The 13,495-nt window shown below is 33.6% G+C and overlaps 1 protein-coding gene across 1 annotated transcript; it reads right to left on the reverse strand.

Moving 5' to 3' along the window:
- Nucleotides 1-1,499: 1,499 nt before the first annotated feature.
- Nucleotides 1,500-2,462, reverse strand: LOC124095320 (putative olfactory receptor 2B8). Its single transcript, XM_046448461.1, has one exon. It carries the CDS (start codon nt 2,460-2,462, stop codon nt 1,500-1,502), a length of 963 nt encoding a protein of 320 aa, XP_046304417.1.
- Between the last annotated feature and the right edge of the window lie 11,033 nt (nt 2,463-13,495).

Consider the following 13,495-nt stretch of genomic DNA (forward strand, 5'->3'; position numbering starts at 1 on the left):
ATAATTGGGACTAGGATTTTTGTACTATTAGAAACATGATTTTTCAATCCCTTTATATCTTCCCCAAATTATAGATACACAAATATGTATGCACACATACTGTTAGAAAAAACACAATAGCATTTTTATTTTCATAGTATTAAAATTTGTGAGGGTTGGATTGAGAAAGAAGAGCTGATTATGTACATATTACTTGAAAAATGATATAAATTTTCATCATATATTCAAACTGCTCATTTTCTATATTTTGTGAGAGGAATGAGCTCCATATCCACTGCCCAGAAATATCTGGAAAGGGTGTGTATATCACATTCATAAAATGATCTATTGCATTACAATCTTTGAGAGTGGATGCTCTTTTCCACTTCTTCTATTGTAACCTCACCTAGATGAACATTCATTCTGTTTTTTTCCTTCTATTTCCTATGTGTACACACCAACCTATAAAAGAAGATAACAAAGTAAGTGATACAAACATAATGAGATATATTGCTAATAGGAATGTTCTTTTAGATATTTGGACCATTTTCAGAGTGCATACAGGAGACTCTTAATTGTGTCAAGTCCAAACACCTTTATCAAAATACAGACCATTCATCCACCAACAAATACATAATAGAGTCCTTAAAATGAGGTATCAAGGATATCTGCCCCATGTGCAGGGAAAAACTCAGAAGCTATTGGATTTCTTGCCACTAAGTTTGGAGAAAAAAAATAATTATTCCATATCAATTTGGCCTGCTAAGAATAGCTATGATAATGCTGATCAAAAATGTTTGAACACCAAGAATCAAATACACACTGATTTGGCAGCAAGATGTCTCTCAGATCAATAGGCCATTGCTGAAATATGTACATATACTTGTGTTCTTCATGTTTTAACCATGAAGAAAAACTTCTGTAAACTGAGATATAGTGTTAAAGAAATATGCTACAAAAGCTACCAGATACATGAAAAATGAGTTGGAAGCATTGTACAGAGTTATTATGTGTGTGCCCTTCTTTCTCCAGAACAATGTAGATGACCATAGCATCCACTTGACTCATGGAGAATGTCATCCAAAAGTTGATTAAAATAAAATTAGATATAAAAATATTGTGCTTCCAATAATCTAAAAATATACAAAGAGGAAATGAAGTTTCAGCTTGATTATCGGTACATTACATTGTGGCTTAATTTATTCATTTCAAGCAGTCATCTTCCTGATTTTTTTTAAAAGTCTCAGGATTACTGCCTTTTCCAGTAGTCTTAATGTGTTGTGGGATAAGAAGTTATATGCTTATTAATTGAAAATTTCACCAGAAAAGACAACATATACTAACCAGAAGGTGGCATCTAACATTTGTGAATTTTCATTATTTTTATAGCTCTAATATCTGGGAGAGAATATTCATTCAGCCATCATCAACCACTATTTGGAGGGGTGGTATGAATGATGGCAATTAACAGTAGGTATTGTGGAAGTGTGGAGTGTGAATTGTGAGAAGACTGCATTCTCCTAAGCCATGTTCCACCCTTGTTCTTGTTCTCTCCCTAGTAGCTTGTTTATTGCTCTCTTAACATCCTTATTTCTTAAAGTGTAGATAAGGGGATTGAGCATTGGAGTTATGAGTCCATAGAAGAGTGCAAGAAGCTTGCCCTTCAATTTGGCCGAGTTACTCTTGGGTGCCATATATGCATAACCACTAATGGCAGAGCCATAGAACATGATGACCACCAGAAGATGAGACCCACATGTGTTGAAGGCCTTCTTTCGACCTTCAGAAGACTGAATCCTTACTATTGCTCTGAAAATGTTGATGCAAGAGAAAAGAATTAATCCAACAGGAATAACCTTTATGACAATCACAGCTACATACATCTCCACCTCATTGATCCATGTATCCACACATGATAATTGAAGCATGGCAGGTACCTCACAGAAGAAACTCTCTACTCGATATTGGCCACAGCGAGGTAATAAGAAAGTCAATACTGTTTGCACCAAGGAGTTGCTGAAACCTATTATCCAAGTCACTGTTGCTAGTTGTTGGCATAGCCAAGAATGCATGATAACTGTGTAGTGGAGAGGCTGGCAGATAGCTACATATTGATCAAATGCCATTACTGAGAGAAGTACACATTCACTAAATCCTAGACCTAGGAAGATGAAAAGTTGAGCTATACATCCCACGTAGCTGATGCTTCTTTTGTGATTGTGTATATTTATCAGCATCTCGGGGACTGTGGAAGTTGTATAGCAGAGGTCCAAAAAGGAGATATTAGCCAGAAAGAAATACATGGGGGTGTGGAGTCTGGTGTCAAAGTGGGGCAAGAAAATGATAGCTGAATTTCCAAGAAGGGTCAATATATAGAAGGTAGAGATGATCACAAAAAGAAACATTTCTAGTTTGGGCCATTCAGAGAAACCTACTAGAACAAAGCCACTGAGGTGATGGAAAGTGTTGTTGAATCTTCTCATTGCTGTGGCACTACTTGCTGGAAACATCAAGGGTAGAATTTTGAGATCCTGTTTATTATGTGCTTAGAACTTAAAGTTGGCTTGTGAATCTGCATGCAATAGAAAAACTGGAAAGGGGATGTTGAGACAAATAAAATCATTAATGTATTTCTTTTCATTATCTCAGTAAGAAAAATAGCATCAACAGTTCAGTATATCTATATCTTAGCAATTGCATTTAATCCATGATTTTTCACATGAAGAGAGGTTTTATAAGAATACACATAGTTTAGATGTATTACAAGATATTTGTTATAAAAGATATTGGAAAGATTGAAGAAAGTGGAAACCTCATAGGAGCTTCATTAAGTCTATTCAATATGTTTTCTAATGTTTTTCCTTTTAGTTCAATTTATTTTCTTCTGACATTTGAATGGTTTTGTATTATGGAAGATGAAAATTACTGTCCATCCAAGGCACTGTCAATGAAAGCAAATTATCCTTCCTTCTTAGTGTATTTATCCTTTCTGCTTACTGTAATTAAATTTAAATGGATAAAACTTCAAGGATGTGAGGCAATACACTAATGAAATTAATATATGATGATATTTACCCAAGAGATAATTACATTAGTAGGAGTAAACATGCCTAAGACTAATAGCATAAAATGTTCCACTTACTTTGCTTAGATAAAAAAGCACATCTATATTTAAAAGAAATAATATATTTATATCAAATAACAAAAACTACAAAAGCAATGGGGATTTCCATAGGTTGTATCAGTATTACATGGTTAGCCATACTTCCAAGTAGAAAAATTCTAAAACTAGGCTCTCTTATAATTAAGCTTCTTTGCCATATAAGTTTCTGTTTTCTGGGAAGTATGCTTACATAATAGATTTTCCATAGGAAAGTGGAAAAGCTCTGAATAATGTATTTAAAAATTCTCTGTTGTTTGTCTTGCATCTGACAATTACCAAATATATTATCATGTGCACACACACATCTGTACATGTACTATCTGTATGTTTCATTTTGCTTACATGTAAAACAATTCAAGTAAGAATGTTTTATTTAAACTTTCAACTATGTAAAATGCATGACATAAAAATAAATATTACTCTTCAACAGTATTAATCATTATTATTCATAAAAAGATTCATAATGAAGGGCTTTTATAAGTACTATATATGTATTATTTCCTTTTAATACAATTGTCATTTGTTTTTATGATAAAATCATATGCAATTCTTTTCATTCTTATGGCAAAATTTTGGACATTTCTAAGGAAATCCAATCTATTTTATTATTATTTTATTTTTAATTGGCATAGAATTGTATGTTACATAGAAAAAAGTGATATATATATAAAATTCTGCACTATACTACATATAATAGAATAACTGAATTTAATAACATTTGTATGATCTCAAGTAATTGTCATTTTTTGTGATGAGAACACTACATCAACTCTGTTGGCATTTTTCAAGATTTAAATATATCTTTATTAATTGTAGTCACCATGTTATACAATAGATCTCTTGGATTTATTGCTCCTACCTAACTGAAATTTTGTATCTTTGAACATCATCTCTCCAATCCCTTCCCTCAACTGCTCCAGCTCTTGGTAATTTCTATTTTGTTCTGTAGTTCTATGCGATCAACTCTTTCAGATGGAACATATGAGAACATGTATTTGTCTCTAAGTGCCTTTCCCATTTCATTTAATCCACATAAATTCATTAGTCGGGATGGGGATGTGGCTCAAGAGGTAGTGCACTCACCTGGCATGCATGCGGCCCAGGTTCGATCCTCAGCACCATATACAAAGATGTTGTGTCTGCTGAAAACTGAAGAATAAATATTAAAATTCTCATTCTAAATAAATAAATAAATAAATAAATTCATTAGTCATATCCATTTTATAGACAATAATGCTGAATTTCAGAAATGTTAAATAACTTGCCTTGCAATGGTATAGGTAGTAAGTGGCAGAACAAGCCTACTCTTGGTCTGCTTCAATTAAAATCCTGTGCTTTTAACTACTATTGTATGTAGCCACCAGGATGAATGGACAAATGTGGTAAGCCATTCTTATAGACCGTGGCCACCATTAGAAGATGGTGCCGGCTTCCACTGTGGCCTGTGATAAACAACTCCTTTTATGGAGAGTTGGCGCGCAATCCCTTACCACCCTATGAGAGAGATCCACGTGGCGGTTTAGGATTGGGATGCGGGGGGCTTTATTAAGCTGTGCTTGGGCGTGTCGGGCGCGGGAGCTAGAAGAATGATACATGACTCAAGGCCTGAATAAACTGCTGAAAGAAGAATCCTGTGTCGTGTTTCCCTGGCTGGCGAGGGGTCGAGACAGACAAAACTGCACTGTGTGAATATTTAAACAAGCATTTAGTAACATTTTATTTAAACCTTGGATATTATATGGTAAAATGATGGATAAAATGGATCACCTCCATTTTATCTGCATGCCTGAATTTAAGGTCACTATTTTAAGGAGATGAGAAAGTACATTAAGCAAAATAGAATGTTATCTTGGACAGAACAGTAAGCTGGCTTACTACACATCACAATAAAATCATAAAGTCAAATGATAAGTAAAAATGTTAGGAATAATGAGACACTTTAACATAATTTAGAAATAATTACTATTCTGCAATTCAATTATTAAAAAACCTTAGTTCATAAAATGAACAGTTACCAAAGGCACAATATCAAAAAATTATTATATAAATAAGATCTTTTATAACAAAGTTTGAAACATCAGCAAAAATTGTAAGTGTAAAGAAATTCCAATTTTAATATTATAATTTATCTTGAAATTTCTCTTAAATAAGTTATTTTCATATATAATCAGATGCGTATAATTACTCACCTTCTAGGAGATGCACAATTGGTATATTAATGAAAGTGAGAATAATTAATATTATTTCAGAATAAAGAATACTGAACATATTTTGTTTTATCTATTTATTTTTGTGTCACTAAAATTAATTTTAAATACGTATTACTTTTTCATGATCCTCATAATATTACATAAAATAGGCATAGTATAAAATATAAAGTATTTTTCTATTATCATTGAAATATGTATATACAAAGCATAAGAAAATACAGAACAAAAATATTAATTAGAATTATCTCTAGGTTTGAGATTATTAATGATTTTCATTATACAAATGTGTTCTGCTTTTATAAATCTTATTCAGTGACTATTATTTTTATAATGAGTGAATACACATTAGATATTATTAAACAAGAAAGATGCAAAGTACAATATGAGATAAACTTTATGGCAATGGAAAATTTATAACACAAACTCAATACAAGAACTCCAGTTTTTAATTCCATACAGTATAACTGATATTGAGCTTTTTATCTTCCTTCTCAGATCCATGATTAAATCATTCAAGCAGGCAGTTCCTAAAAGGGGAGAGAACAGATATTTCATTTATACCATATTTTATGATATAAATAATCAAAAGTTTTATGTCCTTGGGTAATTCCTTCAAGTAACTATTGTTATGGAGATTCAGCAAACTGGTATAAAACAGCACAGAGATGGATAAAATAAAAAAGGTCTGAATACTAACTATTAAATTTTTGTAAGTGGTTATCTTTTCATAGTGGCTAAAATATTTTCTTCAGGTTAATCATATTAATAGTAAAAATACACAGAATTATTTGACAGCCAGTTTAATTCCTTTATGTTAATATTTTATCTTGCTAAAATGTATGCTCTTCCCTTGTAATGTGTTCATTTGCCATTTATGTTTTCATTCATAGGTGGTAGTTTGGACATTGTAGAACTTCCAGAGAAGATCTCATAAAGGGGATCAAACAATAAAAATATAATCAAAGTTCCTAAGACCAGAATTCACTGAACTCAAAATTTTCTCCACAGCCAGGTATAACTTTCACACCTTCAGAGGCCATTTTCAACTACTAATTTCAGTGAAGCAAGGGAAAAGGAAAGAAAGAGATTTTAATGATGTTTCCTGAAAATGATAAACTTTAGGAATGACTTTTTTATTGTACAGGACTTGATTTCAAAGACTAATCATAATATAGTAAGTCTAAGTTGGAGATATCTTTGAAAAATAATTTTATATCCTTCTTTAAACATCTCACATCATTCAAAGTTTTTTTCATGTTTTCCTTACTAGTTAAATATCTTTATTTTTAATCAAAAAAGGACGTAATTGTGAGCAAGATACATAATCAAATTGTACTTGAAATCAAGTACCTGTTCATCTTTTTTTACTGTGCATGGTACTTAACTAAATAACAAACTCATTGAAGCACTCAAAAGGTGCATGTTAGCAAACTTTTTGTCAGCAAACTTGTATTGCCAAAATGAATTTTTAGTGACTCATAGTCCACTGGTGATTCCTTCCAGATTAAAAATTAATATATAGCTGGGCAAGGTGGAACACATCTGTAATCCCAACAGCTTGGGAGGCTGAAGCAGGAGAATTGTGAGTTCAATGCCAGCCTCAGCAAAAGAGAGGTGCTAAGCAACTCAGTGAGACCCTGTCTCTAAATAAAATACAAAATAGGGCTGGGGATGTGGCTCAGTGGTTGAGTGCCCCTGAGTTCAATCTTTGGTATCAAAAACAAACAAATAAACAAAAAAGAAGTTACTATATAAAAAAACTGTGCATGACTTCTTAGTAAATAGGGACCCATCCACTTGATTATTTAGGTCAGTTTCAAAACTCTAATGTGATTTCTTAATAAATCCACATTAGTTTGAAGGGGAAAAGATTCATTTGTCCTTTAGAACTACTCAGATAATTTCCTCCATTTTTTTAGCTACTCCCATAAGCAATAATTCTAGAAATAAAAACAAAAAATAGCTTGCACAAAGTCAACACCTTATTCACTCATGGTATTCAGATTTAAATAAAGTAAATATCACAACAGACATGGCTGAAATGCAGAAGATGATTAGAAACAATTTTGAAAACTTATACTTCAATAAAATAGAAAATATAAAGGACATCAACAAATTTCTAGAGACATATGACCTACCCAAACTGAATTAGGTCATACACGATTTAAACAGATCAATTTCAAGTCCAGGACCAGATGGATTCCCAGCTAAGTTCCAATTTTTTATTCTTTTATTGTAAAGGAATTATATTCCTGATGAGATTATTTTTGATTCACTTATTTCAGTTTTGCCTCTCTTATGCTGTTGGCTGTAATCTAACTAACCATATGACAAATTGCTATCAAAATTACAGTTCTCTAAGCATACATTTAAGATCTAGAAAAAGCATAACAAATAATAGTAACTTTCCTTCTTTTAGAACTGTGGTCTTTCATTCTCTAAAAGAAGCATCTCTGAGGTTCTGTCATGTTCCTTACCTCTTAGTTTTGCTACATTTTTTCACTTTAAGATCATGATTCACTTTCTGCAGTTCTGATGGGTTTAACTTTCTTTGTATATAAACCCTACCAAAATATTGACTTGTCTTTTATACCATATTTGAAATTATGCATAGATACCCAGAATATCTTTTTTTATTTTATTTTATTTATTTTTTTAATTTTTTTTATTGGTTGTTCAAAACATTATAAAGCTCTTGACATATCATATTTCATACATTAGATTCAAGTTGGTTATGAACTCCCAATTTTACCCCAAATACAGATTGCAGAATCACATCGGTTACACATCCACATTTTTACATAATGCCCTATTAGTAACTGTTGTATTCTGCTACCTTTCCTATCCTCTACCATCCCCCATCCCTCACCTCCCATCTTCTCTCTCTACCCCATCCACTGTAATTCATATCTCTCCTTGTTTATTTTCCCATTCCCCTCATAACCTCTTATATGTAATTTTGTATAACAATGAGGGTCTCCCTCCATTACCATGCCATTTCCCTTTTCTCTCCCTTTCCATCCCACCTCATGTATCTGTTTAATGTTAATCTTTTCTTCCTGCTCTTCCTCCCTGCTCTGTTCTTAGTTGCTCACATTATATCAAAGAAGACATTTGATATTTGTTTTTTAGGGATTGGCTAGCTTCACTAAGCATAATCTGCTCTAGTGCCATCCATTTCCCTGCAAATTCTATGGTTTTGTCATTTTTTAGTGCTGCGTAATACTCCATGGTGTATAAATGCCACATTTTTTTTATCCATTCATCTATTGAAGGGCATCTGGGTTGGTTCCACAGTCTAGCAATTGTGAATTTTGCTGCTATGAACATCGTTGTAGCAGTATCCCTGTAGTACGCTCTTTTAAGGTCTTCAGGGAAAAGTCCAAGAAGGGCAATAGCTGGGTCAAATGGTGGATCCATTCCCAGCTTTCCCAGGAATCTCCATACTGCTTTCCAGATTGGCCGCACCAGTTTGCAGTCCCACCAGCAATGTACAAGAGTACCCTTTTCCCCACATCCTCTCCAGCACTTGTTGTTGTTTGACTTCATAATGGCTGCCAATCTTACTGGAGTGAGATGGTATCTTAGGGTGGTTTTGATTTGCATTTCTCTGACTGCTAGAGATGGTGAGCATTTTTTCATGTACTTGTTGATTGATTGTATGTCCTCCTCTGAGAAGTGTCTGTTCAGGTTTTTGGCCCATTTGTTGATTGGGTTATTTGTTTTCTTATTGTTTAATTTTTTGAGTTCTTTGTATACTCTGGATATTAGGGCTCTATCTGAAGTGTGAGGAGTAAAAATTTGTTCCCAAGATGTAGGCTCCCTATTTACCTCTTTTATTGTTTCTCTTGCTGAGAGAAAACGTTTCAGTTTAAGTAAGTCCCATTTGTTGATTTTTGTTATCAACTTTTGTGCTATGGGTGTCCTATTAAGGAATTTGGAGCCCGACCCTACAATATGTAGATCGGAGCCAACTTTTTCTTCTATCAGACGCAGAGTCTCTGATTTGATATCTAGCTCCTTGATCCACTTTGAGTTAACTTTTGTGCATGGCGAGAGGAGGGGATTCAGTTTCATTTTGTTGCATATGGATTTCCAGTTTTCCCAGCACCATTTGTTGAAGATGCTATCCTCCCTCCATTGCATGCTTTTAGCTCCTTTATCAAATATAAGATAGTTGTAGCTTTGTGGATTAGTCTCTGTGTCCTCTATTCTGTACCATTGGTCCACCCGCCTGTTTTGGTACCAGTACCATGCTGTTTTTGTTACTATTGCTCTGTAATATAGTTTTAAGTCTGGTATCGCTATATCGCCTGATTCGCACTTCCTGCTTAGAATTGCTTTTGCTATTCTGGGTCTTTTATTTTTCCATATGAATTTCATGATTGCTTTATCCATTTCTACAAGAAATGCCGTTGGGATTTTGATTGGCATTGCATTAAACCTATAGAGAACTTTTGGTAACATCGCCATTTTGATGATGTTAGTTCTGCCTATCCATGAACAGGGTATATTTTTCCATCTTCTAAGATCTTCTTCTACTTCTCTTTTTAGGGTTTTGTAGTTTTCATTATATAAATCTTTCACCTCTTTTGTTAGGTTGATTCCCAAGTATTTTATTTTTTTTGAGGATATTGTGAATGGAGTGTTTTTCCTCATTTCCGTTTCAGAAGTTTTGTCGCTGATATACAGAAATGCCTTTGATTTATGCGTGTTGATTTTATATCCTGCCACTTTGCTGAATTCATTTATTAGTTCTAGTAGTTTTTTTGTAGACCCTTTTGGGTCTTCTAGGTATAGAATCATGTCATCTGCAAATAGTGATAATTTAAGTTCTTCCTTTCCTATTTTTATGCCTTTAATTTCTTTCGTCTGTCTAATTGCTCTGGCCAGTGTTTCGAGAACTATGTTGAACAGAAGTGGAGAGAGAGGGCATCCCTGTCTTGTTCCAGATTTTAGGGGGAATGTCTTCAATTTTTCTCCATTGAGAATGATGCTAGCCTGGGGCTTAGCATAGATAGCTTTTACAATGTCGAGGTAAGTTCCTGTTATCCCTAGTTTTTCTAATGTTTTGAACATAAAGGGATGCTGTACTTTGTCGAATGCTTTTTCTGCGTCTATTGAGATGATCATATGGTTCTTATTTTTAAGTCTATTGATGTGGTGAATAACATTTATTGATTTCCGTATATTGAACCAGCCTTGCATCCCAGGGATGAATCCTACTTGATCATGGTGCACAATTTTTTTGATGTGCCTTTGTATCCGATTCGCCAGAATTTTATTGAGGATTTTTGCATCTAGGTTCATCAGAGATATTGGTCTGTAGTTTTCTTTCTTTGAGGTGTCTTTGTCTGGTTTCGGAATCAGGGTGATGTTGGCCTCATAGAATGAATTTGGCAGAGCTCCTTCTTTTTCTATTTCCTGAAATAACTTGAAAAGTATTGGTATTAATTCTTCCTTAAAGGTTTTGTAAAACTCCGCTGTATACCCATCCGGTCCTGGGCTTTTCTTGGTTGGAAGTCTTTTGATTGCTTCTTCTATTTCATCTATTGTTATTGGTCTGTTTAAGTTGTGAGTATCCTCCTGACTCAGTCTGGGCAAATCATATGACTTAAGGAATTTATCGATGTCTTCACTATCTTCTATTTTATTGGAATATAGGTTTTCAAAATAATTTCTAATTGTCTTCTGTATTTCTGTAGTGTCTGTTGTGATATTGCCTTTTTCATCCCGTATGTTAGTGATTTGAGTTCTCTCTCTTCTTCTCTTCGTTAGCATGGCTAAGGGTCTGTCGATCTTATTTATTTTTTCAAAGAACCAATTTTTAGTTTTGTTAATTTTTTCAATAGTTTCTTTTGTTTCAATTTCGTTGATTTCTGCTCTGATTTTAATTATTTTTTGCCTTCTGCTACATTTGCTGTTGTTTTGCTCTTCCTTTTCTAGGGCTTTGAGATGAAGTGTGAGCTCATTTATTTGTTGGTTTTTCCTTTTTTTGAGGAATGACCTCCAAGCAATGAATTTCCCTCTTAAAACTGCTTTCATTGTGTCCCATAGATTCCGATATTTTGTGTCTGTATTTTCATTTATCTCTAAGAATTTTTTGATTTCCTCCTTTATGTCTTGTGTAACCCATTGATCATTCAGTAACATATTGTTCATTTTCCATGTGATGTAGGATTTTTCCTTCCTTCTTTTATCATTGATTTCCAGTTTCATTCCATTATGATCAGATAAAATGCATGGGATTATCTCCACCCCTGTATATTTACTGAGGGTTGCCCTATGGCATAATATATGGTCTATTTTTGAGGAGGATCCATGTGCTGCTGAGAAAAAAGTATATCCACTTGATGATGGTTGATATATTCTATATATGTCAGTTAAGTCTAGGTTGTTGATTGTGATATTGAGTTCTATAATTTCTTTATTCAGCTTTTGTTTGGAGGATCTGTCCAATTGTGAGAGAGGTGTGTTGAAGTCACCCATAATTATTGTGTTGTGGTCTATTTGATTCTTGAACTTGAGGAGAATTTGTTTTATGAACGTCGCAGCACCATTATTTGGTGCATAAATATTGATAATTGTTATGTCTTGTTGGTGAATGGTTCCTTTTAACAGTATATAATGTCCTTCCTTATCCCTTTTGATTAACTTAGTCTTGAAGTCGATTTTATTCGATATGAGGATGGCCACCCCTGCTTGCTTACGAGGACCATGTGCGTGGTATATTTTTTCCCAACCTTTCACCTTCAGCCTGTGTATGTCTTTTCCAATCAGATGTGTCTCCTGGAGAGATTTTTTTTAAAAAAAATCCTTACAAAATAGAGTGACTTTAGGATGGGGTGTGCTAGAAATTTTGACCTTGGGGAGCCAAACTCCCAGTTTCAATTAAGGAGAAATCATGGAAATAGTAACTGAGCCATAGGGGAAAATATGAAAAATCACATCATGAAATACTTGTAAAGCAAATAAATTTTATATAATACAAAAATGTGGAATTATAAAAAATCATTAATATAAAAGCATTTGCCATTTCTTCCTATAGAATAAATGTCAATGTTAACCTTTTTTTCAGGCCAATATCTGATTTACAGAAAAATCATTTCTTGAAAACCCTATCCCTAACACACTTCTCTGTTCCCTTTATCACAGGTCACACATATTTTTCAAATACAATTACAGTTCTGCCTCTCAACTTTCTGGTTTTCAATTATAGTACAAATACTGCCCAATTACATGTGGTCTTAATATAAATTTAAATAAGTCTAATATCTGGTAGTACATGTCCTATAGATTGAATAATTCCTTTTAGTTTGTACTGTTTGTATTTATTTATGAGCTTTAAGAACATCCTAATAATTAAAAAAAAAAACTACTGGATTTTTTATTTGGATGGTTCTCCCAGTGGGAAATATCTTCGCCAGCTTCTAAATCTGAGCTAGTTCACATATTTGAATACTTTCTATTGAAAAAAAAAAGAATGAGTCACTTAAAAACAAAATTATCCTACAATACTACATTAAATCTCTTCAGTGGAAATTCTTACAATGTTCCTTTAAAAATCTAGGGCCACTTACTGGTAAAACTTTTCACTGAAGAAAGGGAATAAAATACATGCATTGATTATTATCAATATCAAAGATAGCTGAGTAGAGGAAAGCTGCACTTTCTACTTTACCTGAAGCTTGGGAGTCAAGCTATGGGAGTACTACTTTTCAGTGAGGTGGATAACAATAAATTCATGGAAATTCAATATTGAACAGTGAGAGGATTATAAAGACCCAGAAACTGAGTGCTTTGAACTTAAGACAACAATGAGTATACTGGTGCCAATCCAGTATGGCAGCATTGCCAGTTAACTACATAAGTAAAGTGTAACAAACAGGAACAGAAAAACACAATGGATAAATTTGATATTCCAAAACCCTAAAACAGTAAAGCAGTCTAAAATTAGCTGAATTATAGCCTGTACAGTGAGCTGGTCTTGCTCCATATTTCCCAAATGAAAAATGTAGAGCTGAGTTGGGAGTCATCTTTAATAGGCCACACTGAAGTTTTCTGCTGTGGAACCAAAATTTCATAGCAAATGTTGCCATACTTTCCTGAAAAACTCTTGTAGTGTGGTCTAGGGTATACTTGG

This window comes from Marmota monax, unplaced genomic scaffold (genome assembly GCF_021218885.2).
Source record: "Marmota monax isolate L192 unplaced genomic scaffold, Marmota_monax_Labrador192_F-V1.1 WCK01_AAM20220418_F8-fsc00460, whole genome shotgun sequence".
In the NCBI taxonomy this organism is placed as follows: Eukaryota; Metazoa; Chordata; class Mammalia; order Rodentia; family Sciuridae; genus Marmota; species Marmota monax.

Excerpts from the sequence above, each read along its gene's own strand:
- LOC124095320 (XM_046448461.1), bottom strand. The coding sequence starts at position 2,462 with ATGAGAAGATTCAACAACACTTTCCATCACCTCAGTGGCTTTGTTCTA.